We start from the raw sequence: 22,051 nt of genomic DNA, 5'->3' as shown, positions 1-22,051 counted from the left end.
TAAAAAATATCAGGTTGCTGCTGTTCGATTGAAGTCTTTCATTGTGTATATTTGACCTGGATTAATTCATAGCCTTTCGCTGGAGAATTGGCCCTGGCTGAACGGCTGGCTGATTTACATAGCAAGCGCCAGGTTCTCTCTTTCATCTCTATGTATTACAATCATATGGGTCTCCTTGAATTAATACTGGATTAAAGCTCACAGAACCACTCTCCGTGATCAACTCCAATCAGACCACTGTGTCTTCACACACACCCACATATCGTTAATTAAAAACATGGCTTTGCTGTCCTTCTATACAATATGTACATCACTTGAGCCATGTGCAGAGCCATAATAATAATAATAATACATTACATATATATATATATATATATATATATATATATATATATATATATACAGTGCCTTGCGAAAGTATTCGGCCCCCTTGAACTTTGCGACCTTTTGCCACATTTCAGGCTTCAAACTTAAAGATATAAAACTGTATTTTTTTGTGAAAAAATCAACAACAAGTGGGACACAATCATGAAGTGGAACGACATTTATTGGATATTTCAAACTTTTTTAACAAATCAAAAACTGAAAAATTGGGCGTGCAAAATTATTCAGCACCCTTAAGTTAATACTTTGTAGCGCCACCTTTTGCTGCGATTACAGCTGTAAGTCGTTTGGGGTATGTCTCTATCAGTTTTGCACATCGAGAGACTGACATTTTTTCCCATTCCTCCTTGCAAAACAGCTCGAGCTCAGTGAGGTTGGATGGAGAGCATTTGTGAACAGCAGTTTTCAGGTCTTTCCACAGATTCTCGTTTGGATTCAGGTCTGGACTTTGACTTGGCCATTCTAACACCTGGATATGTTTATTTTTGAACCATTCCATTGTAGATTTTGCTTTATGTTTTGGATCATTGTCTTGTTGGAAGACAAATCTCTGTCCCAGTCTCAGGTCTTTTGCAGACTCCATCAGGTTTTCTTCCAGAATGGTCCTGTATTTGGCTCCATCCATCTTCCCATCAATTTTAACCATCTTCCCTGTCCCTGCTGAAGAAAAGCAGGCCCAAACCATGATGCTGCCACCACCATGTTTGACAGTGGGGATGGTGTGTTCAGCTGTGTTGCTTTTACGCCAAACATAACGTTTTGCATTGTTGCCAAAAAGTTCAATTTTGGTTTCATCTGACCAGAGCACCTTCTTCCACATGTTTGGTGTGTCTCCAAACTTTAAACAACACTTTTTATGGATATCTTTAAGAAATGGCTTTCTTCTTGCCACTCTTCCATAAAGGCCAGATTTGTGCAATATACGACTGATTGTTGTCCTATGGACAGAGTCTCCCACCTCAGCTGTAGATCTCTGCAGTTCATCCAGAGTGATCATGGGCCTCTTGGCTGCATCTCTGATCAGTCTTCTCCTTCTATGAGCTGAAAGTTTAGAGGGACGGCCAGGTCTTGGTAGATTTGCAGTGGTCTGATACTCCTTCCATTTCAATATTATCGCTTGCACAGTGCTCCTTGGGATGTTTAAAGCTTGGGAAATCGTTTTGTATCCAAATCCGGCTTTAAACTTCTTCACAACAGTATCTCGGACCTGCCTGGTGTGTTCCTTGTTCTTCATGATGCTCTCTGTGCTTTTAACGGACCTCTGAGACTATCACAGTGCAGGTGCATTTATACGGAGACTTGATTACACACAGGTGGATTGTATTTATCATCATTAGTCATTTAGGTCAACATTGGATCATTCAGAGATCCTCACTGAACTTCTGGAGAGAGTTTGCTGCACTGAAAGTAAAGGGGCTGAATAATTTTGCACGCCCAATATTTCAGTTTTTGATTTGTTAAAAAAGTTTGAAATATCCAATAAATGTCGTTCCACTTCATGATTGTGTCCCACTTGTTGTTGATTCTTCACAAAAATATACAGTTTTATATCTTTATGTTTGAAGCCTGAAATGTGGCAAAAGGTTACAAAGTTCAAGGGGGCCGAATGCTTTCGCAAGGCACTGTATATATATATATACATATCAAGGAATACAATGAAAACCAGGTTTTCCCAGAGGCCAGAGGGAACTGGTTTTCAAGTCGTTTTCAAGTCTGTAGCACCAGGTTGAAGGTAAAGCCTGAACACTGAAGTACTGTGTTGAGTGGAGGGTCTACCTGATCAGGCTGTGTTAGGGCACCCTAACATCAGTGCACCGCCCTGTGCAGTCCAGTGTTGCTCTGCTCTTTACTGATCACACTCCCTGCCTGTGTTTGACAAGAAGAGGGACGGTGGGAGAAGAAAGGAGGGAAAGGCAGAATGGAGAAGACATTGGCAAATAAAAGGAATGGGGAATAATGATGAAGAGAGAGATTGGCAAAAAAAGCAGGTGTAGTTGGTTGGAGGGAGGAAAAGAGAGATACAGGGTGGGTCGCATCCTGGTGATCTCACTTCATATGGCTCTCTATCCAGTCTTTGAAGTTAGCCACATGTGTGTACACAGTAAACAGGTCCGGATCACACTCTCCCTGGTCATACCCGAAACTCACCAACCCCAGCAGCCGCCACTCCCCTTTGGACATGTCCCGCCCCCCTGGAGAGGCTAGAGAGGGGTCCTGAGGGGAGCCTGTCTGAGCGGGAAGGATCAGGATACCCCCTGTGTCCGCAGGACAGATGTTAGATGGGCCATAGTCGGGTCGCTGGCGGCCGCAGAGCATGTTGTCTGTAACGCTCACAGGCACGCCATTACGGGCATACTGCTGCTCGCAGGGCACCACGTCAGCCAGGTGCTGCACACCCACCCTGGCCCTCTCCTCTTCCCCAATCCGGGGGTCCGGCAGGGGGGCCCAGCCCAACACCAGCCCCTTTCTGGAGGTCGCCTCTTCCCCCTGGGTGTCAGGCAGACAGAGGGGCAGGACCTTCTCCCCGATACGAGCCTTGTCCAGCAGCTTGATCACGGCCAAGTCTGAGTCCAAGACCAGGGGGTCGTAGTTGTGGTGGACAGAGATAGAGGCCACCTGGAGGAGAAGAGGCGGGATGTTTAGAGAGACATAAAATAAATGATCACAAGGTAGACAGATAACATAAACTGGTCAGAGTAAGAAACAAGAAAGGAGGTATGGTCAGTGAGACAAGGGATGGTCAGAATTAAGAGGGAATGATCAGAGAGAGAGTAGGGATGTTTCGAGAAAGAATAGATAGAGAAAGGAGGTGTTACAAAAAGAAAAGCTGTAGAAAGAAGAGAGAGACTGTGCCAAACGTAACAGCAGGGTGACAGCTTGGCTCTCTGTGGGACGATGTTAGCTGGGCTTGTTACCTGGCAACTCACACTCCTCACTCATATGCTCATACATTAATTGACTGTCCTTTATAAAGTGCAGTATGTACCATAAATCGACAAGTCATGTATCACAACCACATTGGTGTTTCCTTACAGTCAAAGTGGAACCTATTCAATGACTGAACATAAACAGACATGGGGCTGTATGGCTAGATGTGGTACACATGATGTCGTGTTTGTAAAATGATGCATTATAATTGGACACAGGTTTAAAACCCCTGCCACCCAGCCTTTGGTATTATATAGATCCCATAAGGCTGGTAAATGTACCTATATAGTGTAGAACCTCATGTGTGATGAACTGTGCACCATAGTTGTATTTCAGTGTGATTAGTGCAGTGTGTGACTAACTGAGTACAGGTGGTCTCCCTAGCCTATATAGTTTAAACCCCTTTCATTCCTTACTTGCCACCCCTACCCACCAACCCAGTTAGCCCTCTCCAAACCCTATCTCACTCCCTACTCCCCACCCCCCACCCCCCAACCGCCTCAGCCCTATACAACCCCTCTCTTACCCTAAGATGCTGCAGGCCCTTGGTCTCCCGGAGGTCACCGCGGTAGTGTTTTCCCATCACCACCTTGACCTTGGCTGCATCAAGAGGGTACATCTTCCCCAACTCAGTCACACAGTGGGCTGCCACCACCACACTCCGCTGGTTCACCAGGGCCCCGCTACACACCAGCTGCCAGCCTGAGGCATCGTCTTGCCCCTGGGACCCAGCCCCTGCCCCATGTACAGCTCCAGGCCCCATATTTAGTGTCTTGTCCAGGCTGGCCTTCTTGTCTAGCTTGGTCCCTGCTATGTTGGTGGAGCGTCGGTAGATGGCGGCTAGCCAGGGCCAGTGGGACTCGGCTGGGCTCTGAGGGTCAAAGGTGGGGTGCTTCCCACATACTGGAAAAAGAGAAGGACGGGGAGACAAGGGTGGAGAACAGGAAAGTGTGGCCAGGGAGGAGAAGATAAAAGAAAGGGAAGGAAGATAATAAACATCATACTTTCTAGAGTGATACAACAACACTTGATATTGTAATTTATGAAAAAATAATTCCATATCATACGCAACCTGGAATATTACTTTTTCAGCCCAATTTCCTTGATTGTTTAGTGTCTGGTGTGGTTTGAAAGTGTCATTCTTGCATGCCTAAGTGGCAAGAACAACCTTTCTTTATATGAAGTAATGTGGCTCTGCTGTCCTCACCTGGCGAGCAGGAGACATGACGCCCGCTCCACTTGCCAGTCTTGAGGCAGGTGCGGCGTGCACTGCCTGAGTGGTGATAGAAGGGAGAGGCACACTCGTACATTACGTGAGTGTAGAGGTGGTGGAAGCCCTGGGGCAGCTGGGATAGCACTGGAGGACCTTTGGTGGGACCGGCAGACTGGAAGAGCCTCCTGAACCCAGAGGAGGAGTAGAGCTTATGCACAGGGGTCTTCCTGAGAGGGAGTGAGGAGAGGGGTCAGTGGAGATGCCTTTACAGAAACAACTAGTGTATAATTAAGCAATAAGGCCCAAGGAGGTGCAACACGGAGTGCCTGGATATAGCCCTTAGCCGTGGTATATTGGCCTACCTGGTTAAATAAAGGTGAAATAAAAAAATATATACCACAAACCCCCGAGGTGCCTTATTGCCTGTGCCTTGAACTAGTTACAAACGTAATTAGAACAGTACAAATAAATGTTTTGGCTTTCCCGTGGTATGATATCCCACGGTATTCAGCCTATCAGCATTCAGGGCTCGAACTACCCAGTTTATAATGTTCTTTAAGAGGCTAGCAGTGTGTATAAGTAGAGTCCTTTTAGGTTTTTAAATGGCAAACTTTGATGTGGGCTTCACATGGTAAAGTGCCTCTGTCATTAAAAGATAGAGTCATGTCTTCTGCTATGCTGTGTGCATTAATGAGGATCATACATAATATTATCTTATGGTGTGTGTATGATGTTGATATATGATTATGCACATGTTTGTGGTTTTTAGATATGATGATCGCTAAGGTAAAGCAGATATCTGTAGTGTTGGAGAATGCTTTTGTCTGTCGTATTTATATATCTTGTGCATATTTTTGTCTGCTGTGTAACATATGTTAATGTAAATCGACATACCTGAATGGAGCCTGTGGAGGCAGAACTCTCTGTCTGACCAGCTCGGAGACCTTGGGCTCTCTGCAGGCTGCAGAAAAACACACACAGGGTTCCCATTAAAACCTACTGTCAGGCAGGGAGCTGCTCTTATTCCCAATGTTGGGTTGATTAGAGGCTGCTAAAAGTAGCGCCTAACTTTCAGGTGCAACAGCGTATTCCTAGATGATAATCACATAGTAGAGGCACACGCATGCACACACGCTTGCCCACAATCACACACAAACACAGACATTCCAGTGCCTACCTCTCACACAAAGAGGTTGAGCGCCCCCCCAGGAGCTGCCAGGCTGGCAGGAGCGTCGGGCGTCACCACTAAGAGCGTATGAGTGGTTACAGAAGAACTCCACCGTCTCTGGCACCATCCCTGGCACCACCTGCTGGTACCCATGGTAGAGCTGCGGGAGAGGAGGACAGCTCTTCTCTGGAAGGAGGGAGTAAGGGAAGATAGAGGCGAAAGAGGGCAGGTGGTGAGAGCAGAAGGTGGAAAGGAGTGAGAAAGATGGAAAGGGAGTGAGAGAGTGTGAAATAAAACCTAAGATGCTGAGAGTCATTATAATATCTGTTTTAATGGTGCAGTGTATTTTACAACACACACTTAAGATATCTTACCGTTGATGATTTGGTTCTCTCTCTTCTCATCCTCAGACTCTTTAGTTGGCCTTTCTGAATCTTTTCCTGTATTTTCCTCTTCAGGTTTGCTTGTACTTGCCGCTGTGTCTTTGGCTCCTCTTGAATCTTTAGTTGATCCCATGTCTTTAGTCGATCCTATGTCTTTGCGTGGTTTTCCCACAGGCATTTTGGTTTCCTGACCTCCTGATGAATATGGGGTGAACTGTGTGTTGTTACTTCTAGTTGGAATAATACTCTTCACAACGTCTTTAGACACTGTTGTATTCAGACCCTGCTCTATGTCATTGGTGCCAAACACGTCCGTAACAGTGTAATCTATGGCAAATGTGTCTCCCCGTGGTTTTATCTCAGTGTAATCTATGGCAAATGTGTCTCCCCGTGGTTTTAAGTCGTTAGGATCAACAATGTTTGGACCACTGCTTGTATCTCCCGGTTGCTCTTTCTTCTCCTCTTTCTTCTCCTGTCCTTTATCTTCCACCACCACCACTATCTCAGGAATCTCTGTAGTCTTGCCTATCTCCTGCAGCACGTCTGTGTCTCCCCCCGTATCTGGACTGCCATCTGTGTCCTCTGTGGTTTTCCCCAAGTCATTTCCTCTGTCTCCCTCCACTGTGTTTAACATGTCATCCGATTCTTTACTGCCCACTTTATCCTTGCTACCTCCAGTAGGTTTCTCTAGCCCTGCTTCTTTTTCTTTGTCACTCGTTGTATTCTTGCTTCCTTCTGGGATATTCACCCGAGTAATGTCTATGTTTTTCTCTTTACCATCTCTAATGTCCACTGTCGTGTTCCTCAGGCCTGTGTCTGGGTCTTTACCAGCCACGTCCTCCTTGATACCCGTAGTATTGTCTATCTCTTTGTCTTTGGGTTTCTCAACGTCTTTATGTGTGTCAGTGTCTTTGTCTTTCTCTGCATCCGTTTCTTTGTTCTTTTCTGTATCTTTGCCTGATTCAGCAAGTGTGTTATTCACTGTAGGAACAAGAATAGAATACAAAGTGAATTACTGGGTTTAAATGGCTGTAAATAAGTGTTGTTATACAGTTGACTGACGATTCTGAATGGTTGTACACATTTTACTCGTGAAATATTGTCACTTTCACGCAGGCTTGGTCACCTAGTACATAGTCATTCATTTACAATAATAATAGGTCAACTGTTGATGTCTGTCAAAACCTGTTCCCACTGTCTCCAAACTCTGAATCCTGCCATGCCATGCTCTGACCCTAACCTTTGCCACAGGTGGGAGGTGTTCCGCTCCAGGTGTTGTTGGGAAGACAGGTTCTCTGGTGGGTTCCGCTCAGCTTGTAGGGCTGGTAGCACAGATACTGCAGGGCAAGGATGACGTCATTGGGACCGTACACCTTGAAGTGGTCTCCATGGATGGGCTTGGCTGGGATGGCACAGAACTTCACCATGGGCACTGCAGAGGAACAGAGAGGTCATGTAGGCTCAGTGAGATGGGATTAAGGTTGTCAGACATTATTGCTGTAGTGTTAATATGTCTCAAATGTTATTGTATAAAACAAACCTACAGCATTAATGTCACTAAGGTCAATCAAGTTTGATTTTTCACAAAGCACCCCAATATACACTGACTGTACCAAACATTAGGAACACCTTCCTATATTGAGTTGGACCCCTTTTTCCCTCAGAACAGCCTCAGATCAGCGGGCCATCAACTCTACAAGGTATCAAAAGAGTTCCACAGGGATTCTGGCTCATGTTGACTCCAATTCTTCCCATAGTTGTGTCAAGTTAGCTGGATGTCCTTTGGGTGGTGGACCATTCTTGATACACACGGGAAACTGTTGAGTGTGAAAAACCCAGCAGCATTGCAATTTCTTGACACACTCAATTCGTTGCGCCTGGCACCTACTACCATACACCATTCAAAGGCACTTAAATATTTTGTCTAGCCCATTCACACTCTGAATGGCACACACACACGATACAAGGCTCAATTGTCTCAATGCTTAAAAATCCTTCTTTAACCTGTCTCCTCCCCTTCATCTACACTGATTGAAGTGGATTTAACAAGTGACATCAATAAGAGATTATAGCTTTCATCTGGATTCACCTGGTCAGTCTATGTCATGGAAAGAGCAGGTGTTCCTAATGTTTTTTACACTCAGCATACATTGTGCTTTGCCTCACTCTCTCTGTGCCCCTCTCTCTCATGGGCCTCTTACCACACTGGGGGGCAGGGGCGCTCCAGGTGCCATCCCGGAGGCATACGGCTGTGCGGACCCCCCTCAGCTCGAAACCAGGGTCACAGCTGAATATGACTTGTGCCCCTGAGTTATGGAATACCCCCTCTGTGGTGCCATGGACAGGTACCGGGGGCCTCCGACAACCTACAACTAGAGGGATACACACAAACCCATACACACACATACACAATTACACACAACACTTCTCATGCTTTCTGAGCACATTGTGTTTTGTCTTCTGATTACTATAATGTCACCAATCTTCTGCCATCCATAAACACCACTTCAGTGTGTTCACTGCTGTGTGATACAGTATTAGCATGGTGTTGTCTGGTATAACCACAACTCTTTCTGAATAGCCACCCACAGCCTAAGGGCTCTCAGAACCCACTTCATTATTTACAAACCATTTCTTCCTCCTCAGAATTACCTCTTTGACTAGCTAGAAGTTTATAAATACAGCCTCCACATCGTGCTGCCTTAATAATAGGTCATTTCAGCAGGCCTGGAAAAGTCTGAATAGCTCACAAGGCGACATACAGAGGAATAAATAGAACAGTCCTAGTAAAAAGAAGCTTTAGTTTCCACAGCAGTAAAGTGTTTTTATGATGTGGGTTTGTAGCGTAGGGCTTGGGTTGGTAGTGTGGAATGGAATAGTGGGTGTAATTGTTCAGACAATTGTGGCTCCTTTGCGTTATTATTGCTGTCTCTACCTTCTTGCCCTTTGTACTGTTTTCTGTGCCTAATAATGTCTGTACCCTGTTTTGTGCTGCTGTCATGTTGTGTTGCTACCATGCTGTGTTGTTATCTTAGGTCTCTCTTTATGTAGTGTTGTGTTGTCTCTCTCTTGTCGTGATGTGTGTTTTGTCTAATATATTTTTATTTTATTTGTATTTTTAATCCCAGCCCCCGTCCTAGCAGGAGCCCTTTTGTCTTTTTAATAGGCTGTCATTGTAAATAGGAATTTGCTATTAACTGACTTGCCTAGTTAAATAAAGGTTTAAAAAAAATCAATACAATGATTGACTTTGAAACAGAGAACTTGATTGACACAAATAGAACACGTCAATTTGTAATTCACTATCGGTTCCCCTCTCTCTGGCCAGGAACAAAGCAAAATACCAAGCACAAACTTATCTGCACAAAGACATGTACACTTTCACTTGGCTTTCCGCATGTGGAGAAGGACAAGGTGCACCACCCTGTTAAGTCATTTTCTTTCTTAGAAAAACAGATAAAAGGTGTGTGTGTGTGTGTGTGTGTGGGGGGGGTAAAATGAGAGTCTATCATATCCTCTGTGTTTGCCCACACCCCTGTCCTCCCATCACAGTGTCTATCTGTCTACCCCAGTATAGTCAATCTTCTACTGGGCTGTCTCTACTGGGATGAGTCATAGCCATTATTAAGGAATGCTAACAGAGGATGTTATGATTAATGAAGCCTCATTAATCCACCACTAACTCCTATCAACGCCTCAGAAACTATGTTTCAATAATCATCTAAAATATAGACTGTTGCATCATCGGAAATATACAGAGAGTCAAGAAAGGGTCTTGAAAGCATGTTATCCTGAAGAAGGTTGTTTGGAATATTGTTTAATGATAGGTAACTTATTGCAGACCCGAAGTGCAGCTGCTGCCAAATCCACCATTTCAGTTTTTTTGTCTAACTAACTGCCTCTGGGATAAACTGGGAGTAATGTACACGTGTTCCCACAACATATACCACATTAGTGTTATCCTAAATCTACCTCACAAACGAGCAGGCCAGCTCTCCTCATGGGAATACCAGCTGAACAACGTGGACGGAATTCCATCCCTCCAATTCTCCCATGCGTTTTATGAGCGCCTCTCATCCAACGGAAAAACTGGCTTAGATTATAGAGGCAGGTTTGTTTCACCATTAGTTTTATAGACTCAACTGTAGCCCTGAAAATAAAACCACCTGAAAAAATGGATAGGGTTCTTGGCCAACCTGTTTTCTCTGGGTCCGGGGGGAGGAAAGGGGAGTGGTGTGGTGGTGGGTATGGAAACCCAGGGCTGTGTCCAGACACCCATAAAGAAGCAGGGTTGTGGTGGAGATGTGAACAGAAGGAGCTCCAGAAATAGAGGGCCCTGTTGGACCTCTATTAGGATGAGGTAGGGGGCTGTCTGGCATTGTGTGGGTGGCAGCCAGGTGACTGCCCCAGATACAGATGGCCATAGGGAAGCCTAGCTAAGTTTAGCCTTGCTTACTCATTCTCTGTCTGCCAATATCTATCATTAGCTGTCTCTCTTCCTCACTGTCTCTCCCTCTCTCGTTATTCTCTCTCAGCCAGTCTTTCTCTCCAAGACGTTTATATAAACTCAGATCGTGAGCTGTAGTTTCATGAAGTTCTAATTCCGTCAAGTGGTTATAGCGGTTTATGGTCCATCTGTCGACACGTGACAGTTTTTACAAGCAGCTGATTGGCCTGGGCCAGATGACCAGTAGGGAAGGCAGCTGGTCTGGAAGCTCTCCACACCACAGAGCCCTTGTGATGGTGACTCACTCACTGTTGTTAGCACTTATGGGACTCTGAGGATATGGTCAGGGGAGAAGTCCAACATAGATACTCTGCAGTCTTGTTGTCTGTGGTCTTTGTTTTAACTGTACTACATCTGACGTACATCAGTAACATATGTCACATCACCTTTGTGACTAGGCTAACCCAACGTTTAGTGTACTCACCATTCTCACACCTCTGTCCAGTGTAGCCAGCCAGACAGCCACAGTGGTAGGAGTGGGACGTGTCCAGGATACAGGTTCCATCATGGAGACAGGGGGAGGAGCTGCATGCTGAAAACACACGGAGCAGGAAGGATGCTTAGACACATAAAATGGACTACATAACAGCAGTAATATATATATATATATATGTATATATATATATATGTATATATGTATATATATATGTATATATGTATATATATATATATGTATATATGTATATATATATATATGTATATGTATATATATATATATATATATATATATATATATATATATATATATATATATATATGTATATATATATATATATATATATGTATATGTATATATATATATACATATATATATATATATATACATATATATATATACATATATATATACATATATATATATACATATATATATATATACATATATATATATATATATATACATATATATACATACATACATATATATATACATATATATATATATACATATATATATATATATATATATATATATATATATATGTATATATGTATATATATATATATATATATATATATGTACATATGTATATATGTATATATATATATATATATATATAAATAATTGCAGGCTTTCCTTGCTCCCTCCCTTCATCTGCAATATTAAGGAGACCAGGAGAGGAACCATTGCTGTGTCCTTAGTATTGCTTTGAACTGGTGCGAAAGTTTGTAGTGGATAGCTTATGTTGGGGATATGGCCCAAAATTTAAAGACAGTATTAAAGTGTGAAAATTCATGCCTACTCTCCAACACCCTTCCCTAAAAATGTACCGTAGCCTACTACAGTATGTATTTTTGGCATGAGTACAGCTGGCTTGCAGTACTGTGTTACAGTGTGTGTTCATAGTGATTGGGTATGAATGAGGAACTGAGTGACAAGTTAAATTGGTAATTAATAAGGGGTTTCTCTGTTAGGCTGCCAAGCAAGGATCCCCAGGCAGGAGTTTGATAAGGGTGTGCCCTGCTTAGTTATAATAACAGTTAACATTCAGGTAGCTTTTTCAACTTTCTAAACTCATTTCCATTTAAACCACAATTATAATAATATTGAATTAGCATACTTTTGCTACAAAATCCACAGTGATCTCTCAGACATGTACTGTTCCTACCTGAGCTCTCCTGGAAGATGGCAAAGAAGCCGTCAAAATTCTTATAGCCATCGGACACAAACAGGACATGTAGGGAGTTGCCGGAGCTCTGGATTGGAGCAGGCCTGTCGTTCCCACAGAATCGACCAATCACACGAGAGTTGATGCTGTCACCATCACGCACCTCTACATAGTCATAGCGACAGGAGTGGTCGAACTCAAGGCTCAGCATCATGAACCTGTGGGTGGAGATGGAGGGAGGTGGTTAGAAGTGTCTAGGGAGACTGCTCTAAATGATTGTACTGCACATGTAGCAGAGGTCAGCTGAGTTTATTTAGTGGTATTGACAGTTTACCTCAATGTGAAGTACTAATGGGAGTATGGGGTTTGGGGGCTTGTGGTTTGCTACACAAATTCACATCAAATCAGTGTGGATTCCGATTGGTCAGACCAGCGTTGAATAGTTTGAAGCACGGGTCCTTCCTGTTTGAGTTTCTGCCTATAGGACGGGAGGTGCAAGATGGAGTTTTGGTCAGATTTACCATAAGGGTGGGGGAGGGCCTGGTAAGCATTCAGGAAGATTGAATTGCAATGGTTGAGAGTCTTAGCAGCGCACGTAGTACAGTCGATATGTTGATAGAACTTCGGTAGCCTGGTCCTCAGATTTGCTTCGTTGAAATCCCCAGCTACAATAAATGCAGCCTCAGGATATGTGGTTTCCAGCTGCATAAATTCCAGTGAAGTTCTTTGAGCGCCATCGAGGTAACGGCTTGAGGTGGGATGTAAACGGCCGTGGCAATGATGGAGGATAATTATCTTGGGAGATAATATGGCTGGCATTTAATTGTGAGGTATTCTAGATCGGGTGAACAAAAGGACTTGAGTTCCGGTAGGTTTCTAGAATTAAACCGTGAGTCGTTAATCATTAAACAAACCCCTTCGCCCTTCTGAGATATTTATTCCTGTCTGCGCGATGTACTGAGAATCCTGCTGGCTTTACCGACTCCGACACAGTATCGAAAGAGAGTCATGTTTCCGTTAAGTAAAGTATGTTACAGGCCCTCTCTGGAAAGAAATCCTTGCTCTAAGCTCATCAACTTTGTTATCCAAAGACTGAACATTAGCGAGTAATATACTCGGAAGCGAAGGGTGGTGTGCGCGCCTCCTAAGTCGAACCAGCAGGTCACCTCGAGTGCCTCTCCTCGGCCGGCGATATTTTGGGTCGGTCTCTGGAATAAGTTAAATTGCTCTGGAAGAGTGAACAAAGGATCTGTTCCAGAGAAGTCGTATTCCTGGTCATAATGCTGGTAGTTCTTGTGAGTTACCACAACTCTAATATCAATAGTTCTTCCCGGCTGTATGTAATGACACAAAACATTTCCTGAGCTAATAGTGTAAAAAAATAGTACAGACAAAAATAAAATACGCCATCTTTCTAAATCCTAACTTCTTCCATACAGTGCAATCGGAAATAATTCAGACCCCTTGATTTTTTCCACATTTTGTTACTTTACAGCCTAATTCTAAAACTGATTACATTAATAAAAAATCCTCATCAATCTACATACAATACCCCATCATGACAAAGCGAAAACAGAAACACCTTATTTACATTATTACAGTATTGTCACGTCCTGACCTTAGTTCCTTTTTTCTGTCTCCATTTTAGTATGGTCAGGGCGTGAGTTGGGGTGGGAATTCTATGCTTTGTTTTCTATGTTTTCCACTTCTATGCTTTTGGCCTGGTATTGTTCCCAATCAGAGGCAGCTGTCAATCGTTGTCTCTGATTGAGAACCATACTTAGGTAGCCTGTGTTCCCACAATGATTTGTGGGTAGTTGTTTTCTGTCTCTGTACCAGACAGAACTGTTTCGTTTTCGTTCGTTCTCGTGTTATTTTGTGTTGCGTTCAGTTTAAATAAATATTAACATGGACATGTACCACGCTGCACTTTGGTCCTCCTCTTCTTACACCAACGGCCGTTACAGAACTACCCACCACCACCAAAGGACCAAGCAGCGTGGTGAAAGGGACTCCTGGAAAGGTGAGCAGCGCTATCTGGAGTATGACCCAGGGAGTGTGCTGGAGCCCGACTGGGATTCTCTAGAACAGTGCGAGGAGGGGTACCGGAGAATGGAGGTGGCGACACAAATACGGCTGGCAAGGAAGCACAAGAGGCAGCCCCCCCCCAAAACATTTTTTGGGGAACACGGGGAGTGTGGCAGAGTCAGGTTGGAGACCTAAGCCAACTCCCCGTGCTTACCGTGGCGGGCGTTGTGCTGGTCAGGCACCGTGTAATGCTGTCAAGCGCACGGTGTCTCCAGTACGCGTTCTTAGCCCGGTGCGCTACATCCCAGCTCCCCGCATCTGCCGGGCTAAGGTGAGGATCCAGCCAGGGCGAATGGTGCCAGCCCTGTTCTCCAAACAGCCAGTGCGTCTCCTCGAGCCAGGACATCCTGCGTCGGCTCTGCGCACTGTGTCTCCCGTGTGTCTACACAGCCCTGTGCGTCCTGTGCCTGCGCCCCGCAAGTGCCGGGGTAAAATCACCATCCAGCCAGCACGCGTTGTGCAGGCCCTTAGTTCGAGACCTCCAGTGCGCCTCCACGGCCCGGTCTATCCTGTGCCTCCTCCGAGGACCAGGCTGTCTCTCCGTCTCCTCCCTCCAGGTTCTCCCACCTGTCCGACTCTTCCAGAGTCTCCCTCCAGTCAGGAGCCGCCCGTCAGTCAGGAGCTGCCGGAGTCGCCCTTCACTCCGGCGCTGCCGGAGTCGCACTTCACTCCGGCGCTGCCGGAGTCTCCCGCCTATTCGGGGTCCCCAGTCCGAGGTCGGCTGCGAGGGTCGCCGCTCCAAAGGCGCCACTTAAGTGGGCCAAGACAGTGGTGGGGTGGGGTCCAGTCCACGTCCTGCGCCAGAGCTGCCACCGTGGACAGATGCCCACCCAGACCCTCCCCTGTGGGTTTAGCTTTGCGGCCGGAGTCTGCACCTTTGGGGGAGGGTACTGTCACGTCCTGAACTTAGTTCCTTTTTTATGTCTCTATTTTAGTTTGGTCAGGGCGCGCGTTGGGGTGGGCATTCTATGTTTTGTGTTCTCTGTTTTCCATTGCTATGCTTTTGGCCTGGTATGGTTCCCAATCAGAGGCAGCTGTCAATCGTTGTCTCTGATTGAGAACCGTAGCATGTGTTCCCACAATGATTTGTGGGTAGTTGTTTTCTGTCTCTGTGTCTGCACCAGACAAATGTTTCGTTTTCGTTCATTCTCTTGTTATGTTGTTTTGTGTTCAGTTTAAATAAATATTAACATGGACACGTACCACGCTGCACTTTTTTTTTAAATGTATTCTTTTTAAGGGGTGGATCAGCTAAATATTGCGAAAATAATATTTGTTCCGTCAATGTAATTGTCTGCATCATTTCCAATCCCCCATATATATATCCATACACACATGCATATACAGTGCCTTGCGAAAGTATTCGGACCCCTTAAACTTTGCGCCGTTTTGCCACATTTCAGGCTTCAAACATAAAGATATAAAACTGTATTTTTTGTGAAGAATCAACAACAAGTGGGACACAATCATGAAGTGGAACGACATATATTGAATATTTCAAACTTTTTTATCAAATCAAAAACTGAAAAATTGGGCGTGCAAAATTATTCAGCACCTTTACTTTCAGTGCAGCAAACTCTCTCCAGAAGTTCAGTGAGGATCTCTGAATGATTCAATGTTGACCTAAATGACTGATGATAAATACAATCCACCTGTGTGTAATCAAGTCTCTGTATAAATGCACCTGCACTGTGATAGTCTCAGAGGTCCGTTAAAAGCGCAGAGAGCATCATGAAGAACAATGAACACACCAGGCAGGTCCGAGATACTGTTGTGAAGAAGTTTAAAGCCGGATTTGGATACAAAAAGATTTCCCAAGCTTTAAACATCCCAAGGAGCACTGTGCAAGCGATAATATTGAAATGGAAGGAGTATCAGACCACTGCAAATCTACCAAGACCTGGCCGTCCCTCTAAACTTTCAGCTCATGATCACTCTGGATGAACTGCAGAGATCTACAGCTGAGGTGGGAGACTCTGTTCATAGGACAACAATCAGTCGTATATTGCACAAATCTGGCCTTTATGGAAGAGTAGCAAGAAGAAAGCCATTTCTTAAAGATATCCATAAAAAGTGTTGTTTAAAGTTTGCCACAAGCCACCTGGGAGACACACCAAACATGTGGAAGAAGGTGCTCTGGTCAGATGAAGCCAAAATTGAACTTTTTGTCAACAATGCAAAACGTTATGTTTGGCGTAAAAGCAACACACCATCCCCACTGTCAAACATGGTGGTGGCAGCATCATGGTTTGGGCCTGCTTTTCTTCAGCAGGGACAGGGAAGATGGTTAAAATTGATGGGAAGATGGATGGAGCCAAATACAGGACCATTCTGGAAGAAAACCTGATGGCGTCTGCAAAAGACCTGAGACTGGGACAGAGATTTGTCTTCCAACAAGACAATGATCCAAAACATAAAGCAAAATCTACAATGGAATGGTTCAAAAATAAACATATCCAGGTGTTAGAATGGCCAAGTCAAAGTCCAGACCTGAATCCAATCGAGAATCTGTGGAAAGAACTGAAAACTGCTGTTCACAAATGCTCTCCATCCAACCTCACTGAGCTCGAGCTGTTTTGCAAGGAGGAATGGGAAAAAATTTCAGTCTCTCGATGTGCAAAACTGATTGAGACATACCCCAAGCGACTTACAGCTGTAATCGCAGCAAAAGGTGGCGCTACAAAGTATTAACTTAAGGGGGCTGAATAATTTTGCACGCCCAATTTTTCAGTTTTTGATTTGTAAAAAAAGTTTGAAATATCCAATAAATGTCGTTCCACTTCATGATTGTGTCCCACTTGTTGTTGATTCTTCACAAAAAAATTACAGTTTTATATCTCTATGTTTGAAGCCTGAAATGTGGCAAAAGGTCGCAAAGTTCAAGGGGGCCGAATACTTTCGCAAGGCACTGTATATAGACATGCATATACACATACCTATATAGACATACATACTTTTTAAAATAATATACCTGTCATGTTCTGACCATAGTTCTTGTGTGTTTTCCTTGTTTTAGTGTTGGTCAGGACGTGAGCTGGGTGGGCATTCTATGTTGCGTGTCTAGTTTGTCTATTTCTATGTTTAGCCTGATATGGTTCTCAATCAGAGGCAGGTGTTAGTCATTGTCTCTGATTGGGAACCATATTTAGGTAGCCTGTTTTGTGTTGCGATTTGTGGGTGAATGTTTTCTGACTCTGTGTTCTCTGCACCAGATAGGACTGTTTTTGGGTTTTTTCACGTTTATTGTTTTGTAGTGTGTTCATGTTGAGTTTCTGTTATTAAAGAACCATGGACACTTACCACCTTGCACATTGGTCCTTCGATCCTTCTTGCTTCTCCTCCTCAGACGAAGAGGAGGAGGAAAACCCTTACAATACCTTTATTATTATTCCCCGCAAACCCTACCACCGATCCACCCAATTGGAGTAAACTAACAAACACTTCTGCGCTTACTTTCAATTTATACATCTTATACACATTTTACATTCAGTCTATTTTACAATAGTTTTTGTTTTGTTTGTTTTTAGTCCTTCCTCTATTTGTGATGTCCATCCAGTTTGATTTCTATTTGTAACAGTGCTATTTCACAAAAGTCCTGAACATATATACATTTTACAGACCCCGTATGTTCTACATGTTTTATCTTGCTATTAGTCCCACCCTTCAGCTCCATTCAACCTCTCCCATCTATCTCGCAACATCATCCATTATAGATTTCTATTTGCCATATTTTTCAACTGTGCTATGATGCTTCACAAACGACTTGAACCTTTCTATTCTCATAGCTTCTACAGATTGTAAATTAAAAATACTTTTTTTTGCTAAAATTATTTTCAAATCACCCAGTATTGCATTCTGCAGCGTTAGTTCTAGGCAAATGTTGCAATTCTTCAGCCATTCCTGGACCTGTGACCAAAAATGAGCTACATATGGACAATACCAAAATAAATGATCTAATGACTCTGCCTCCTCACAGCAGAATCTGCAGAGCTGGGAAGATTGTATCCCCCATATATATAACATTATTTTAGTTGCAAGAATTTTGTATAATAATTTAAATTGAAAAATGTGAAGTTTTGCATCCGGCGTTGTTTTGCGTATCAATTCATAAACCATGTGCCCTGGAATGGGTACATCGAAAATCTCTTCCCAACTATTTTGCAATTTATATGGCACAGCTGTCAGTTTTTGGTCCTTAAATGAAATTGGTATATGTTTTTATTTATCACACTTTTCTTTAACCATTTATGTTCTTTAATACAGGGCCGACATACAAGTTCCTTACTTTTTTACCCTTCTACTTGCCTCTTCCATTTTTGTGGTAATGCTGAAATTAATTGGTTGTAATTTTGGGTAGAGCAGACGTTTCCATATGTCTATGTTAGCTGCATGTGTGACATAACTCCAGCAGTCCTATTTATGATATCATTCACAAAAATGTGATTTTTTTTTTTTTTATCAATAAGTATATTTGAATTTAACCACAATATTTGTTGTATTATTTGTTCTGTCTTTTCAGGTGGATTAAACTGAAATTGCAACCAACTTTCTAAGGCCTGTATAAAAAATAAAGATATTTTGGAGATTATTTCCTTTTCAAACAATTGAAAGTGGGCCGGTGTAATCTGAATAAAGGGGAAAAGGCCCTTCTTGAACATAGGATGAGACATTCGTAACAATTCACTAGAGAACCAGTTTGGATTTAAGTATAACTTTTGTATGACTGATGCCTTTAATGAGAGGTCTAATGCTTTAATATTTAATCATTTCTGCCCCCCGAATTCATATTTGTTATATAAATAAACCCTTTTCATTTTATCTGGCTTGCCGTTCCAAATAAAATGTAATATTTTATGTTCGTATAATTTAAAAAGCAGGTCACTAGGTGTAGGCAAAACCATAAGCAAATAGGTAAACTGTGATATGACTAAATAGTTAATCAAGGTGATTTTTTTCACAAATAGATAGGGATTTTCCTTTCCATGGTAGCAAGATCTTATCTATTTTTGCTAACTTTCTATAAAAATGTATTGGAGTGAGATCATTTCTTTCTTTTGGGATTTGTTTGTCCACATCTCCGTCAGACCATTTTATTTGTAAACTACATGGTAATGTAAAATTAGCATTTTTTTTGTGATGCAATATGTAATACACTTATCATAATTCGGTTTTAATCCAGAGAGAATAGCACAAGTATCTAGATCCTCTATGAGGCCGTGGAGAGACTCTAATTTGGGTTTTAAAAGAAAACATGAATCACCAGCGTACAATGACACCTTAGTTTTTAAGCCACGTATTTCTAATCCCTTAAAATTATTGTTTGATCTAATCTTAACAGCTAACATTTCGATGGCAATAATAAATAGAAATGCCGATAGTGGACAACCTTGTTTTACTCTAGAGAGTTTAAAACTTTCTGAGATGTAGCCATTATTTACTATTTTACACCTAGGGTTACTATACATAACTTTAACCCATTTTATAAGAGATTCCCCAAAATTGAAATATTCTAGGTATTCATATATAAACTCCAGTCGCACTTTATCAATAGCCTTTTCAAAATCAGCAATGAAAACCAGGCCTGGTGTCCCCGATATTTCATAGTATTCTATTGTTTCCAGTACTTGTCTTATATTATCTCCAATGTATCGTCCATGTAAAAAACCTGTCTGATTAGGATGAATAATATCTGACAATACTTTTTTAATTCTATGCGCCAAGCATTTTGCTAGGATTTTTGCATCACAACACTGAAGTGTAAGAGGTCTCCAATTTTTTAAATGGACTAGATCTTTATATATACCACTTGGTTCCTGTTTCAGTAATAATGATATCAGACCTTCTTGTTGTGTGTCTGATAATCTACCATTTATATAGGAGTGGTCAAAACATGCTAATAATGGTCCTTTGAGTATATCAAATAAGGGTTTGTATACTTCCACTGGTATGCCATCCAGCCCTAGAGTTTTCTCATCCTTAAAGGCCCCAATTGCATCAAGCAGTTCCTCCTCTGTAATTTGGCCTTCACATGAGTCTTTCTGTACAGATGTTAATTTTACAATATTATTAGGAAAAAAATCCATACAATTAGTTTCAGTTAGTGGAGATGGAGGAGCCTGAAATGAAAACATATTCTTAAAGTACTTTACTTCCTCTTTCAAAATTTCATTTGGTGAATCATGCGTGACTCCATCATTTGTAACAAGCTTTACAAAAAAAAAATTGGTAGCATTTCTATATTGAAGATTGAAAATAATTTGGTGCATTTTTCCCCATATTCCATCCAGTTCGCTTTATTTTTATAATCTATTACATTAGATCTTTCTTGAATAAGTTCCTCCATTTCTTTTTGTTTTTCCTCTAACTTATTCTGTGCCTCTATGGTACCATTTTTATTGCTATCTAACTGTACTGTTAGTCCTTCAATTTCCTTTGTTAATATGGACTATTTTGATCTAAATTGCTTTTGTTTTATAGATGAGTACTGAATTGCATGGCCTCTAAAGGCACACTTAAAAGTGTCCCATACAATAACGGGATCTGCTGTACCTATGTTATGTCTGAAAAAGTCCGTTATAAATTATTCTGTCCTAGATCTAAACAATTTATCATCTAGTAGGCTTTGATTAAATTTCCAATATCCTCGCCCATGTGGAAATTCCGTAAGAGTAATATATATGCCAATTATGTGATGATCCGACCACATTCTGTCCCCTATCAAAACTTTTAAAACTTTTGGTGCCAGAGAGAATGGCATAAGAAAGTAGTCAAGACGACTAGCTTGATTAAGCTTCCGCCATGTATATCTCACTAGTTCAGGGTATTTAAGTCTCCATATATCCACTAATTTCAATATATCCATGACATTCATGATTTCCTTAAGTGCTTGAGGGTGATAGTTTGTAGTGTGATTTCCTTTCCGGTCCATAGAGGTATTTAAGACCGTATTAAAATCTCCCACCATAATAATAGAGTCTAGTGTTGTTTGTAGAGTTGATAAATTCTTATATTTTCAAAGAAGCTTGGATCATCATTATTCAGATCGTATAGGTTAATAAGCCATATCTGTTTATTGTCCAATAACATATTCAAAATAATCCATCGACCACGCTGCACTTTGGTCCTCCTCTTCTTCCACCAACGGCCGTTACAAGTATTCAGACCCTTTGTTATGAGACTCGAAATTGAGCTCAGGTGCATCTTGTTTCCATTGATCATCCTTGAGATGTTTCAACAACTTGATTGGAGTCCACCTGTGGTAAATTCAACTGATTGGACATGATTTGGAAAGTCACACACCTTTCTAGATAAGATCCCACACTTGACCATGAGAAACAAGATTATCTGGTCTGATGAAACCAAGATTGAACTCTTTGGCCTGAATTCCAAGTGCCACGTCTGGAGGAAACCTGGCACCATCCCTACGGTGAAGCATGATGGTGGCAGTATCATGTTGTGAGGATGTTTTTCAGTGGCAGGCACTGGGAGACGAGTCAGGATCGAGGGAAAGATGAACGGAGCAAAGTACAGCGAGATCTTTAACGAAAACAAAGTCTCTGAATGTCCTTAAGTGGCCCAGAGTGGACTTGAACCAGATCTAACATCTCTTGAGAGACCTGAAAATAGCGGTTTCACAACGCTCCCCATCCAACCTGACAGAGCTTGGTAGGATCTGCAGAGAAGAATGGGAGAAACTTCCCAAATACAGGTGTGCCAAGCTTGTAGTGTCATATCCAAGAAGTCTCCAGGCTGGCATCGCTGGCTACAAAG

The 22,051-nt window shown here is 42.4% G+C and overlaps 2 protein-coding genes across 3 annotated transcripts in view; one reads left to right on the top strand and one right to left on the bottom strand.

Moving 5' to 3' along the window:
• pamr1b (peptidase domain containing associated with muscle regeneration 1b) overlaps positions 1-22,051 on the bottom strand; it is a 64,363-nt gene that overhangs the window by 4,556 nt on the left and 37,756 nt on the right. The window contains exons 5-14 of one of the 2 annotated variants that reach the window (XM_090230453.1): positions 12,194-12,411; positions 11,008-11,115; positions 8,278-8,448; positions 7,317-7,508; positions 6,068-7,057; positions 5,703-5,879; positions 5,420-5,486; positions 4,520-4,752; positions 3,839-4,215; positions 2,533-3,000 (exon numbers count right to left, since the gene is read on the bottom strand). In XM_090230453.1, coding sequence (XP_090086579.1) covers positions 2,533-3,000; positions 3,839-4,215; positions 4,520-4,752; positions 5,420-5,486; positions 5,703-5,879; positions 6,068-7,057; positions 7,317-7,508; positions 8,278-8,448; positions 11,008-11,115; positions 12,194-12,411 — 3,001 coding nt within the window. Of the gene's footprint in view, positions 1-529; positions 3,001-3,838; positions 4,216-4,519; positions 4,753-5,419; positions 5,487-5,702; positions 5,880-6,067; positions 7,058-7,316; positions 7,509-8,277; positions 8,449-11,007; positions 11,116-12,193; positions 12,412-22,051 lie in introns of those variants that run through there. The other variant, XM_036977027.2, reaches the window with a different exon arrangement.
• LOC149985490 (uncharacterized) lies at positions 14,447-15,307 on the top strand. Its single transcript, XM_090230502.1, has one exon. The coding sequence runs from the start codon at positions 14,574-14,576 to the stop codon at positions 15,183-15,185; it is 612 nt and encodes a 203-aa protein (XP_090086628.1). The 5' UTR covers positions 14,447-14,573; the 3' UTR covers positions 15,186-15,307.

This window comes from Oncorhynchus mykiss, chromosome 1 (genome assembly GCF_057628025.1).
Source record: "Oncorhynchus mykiss isolate SJ-2025 chromosome 1, ASM5762802v1, whole genome shotgun sequence".
NCBI lineage: Eukaryota > Metazoa > Chordata > Actinopteri > Salmoniformes > Salmonidae > Oncorhynchus > Oncorhynchus mykiss.
The sequence above is the reverse complement of the archived record's forward strand: the minus strand, read 5'-3'. Positions and strand labels throughout refer to the sequence as shown.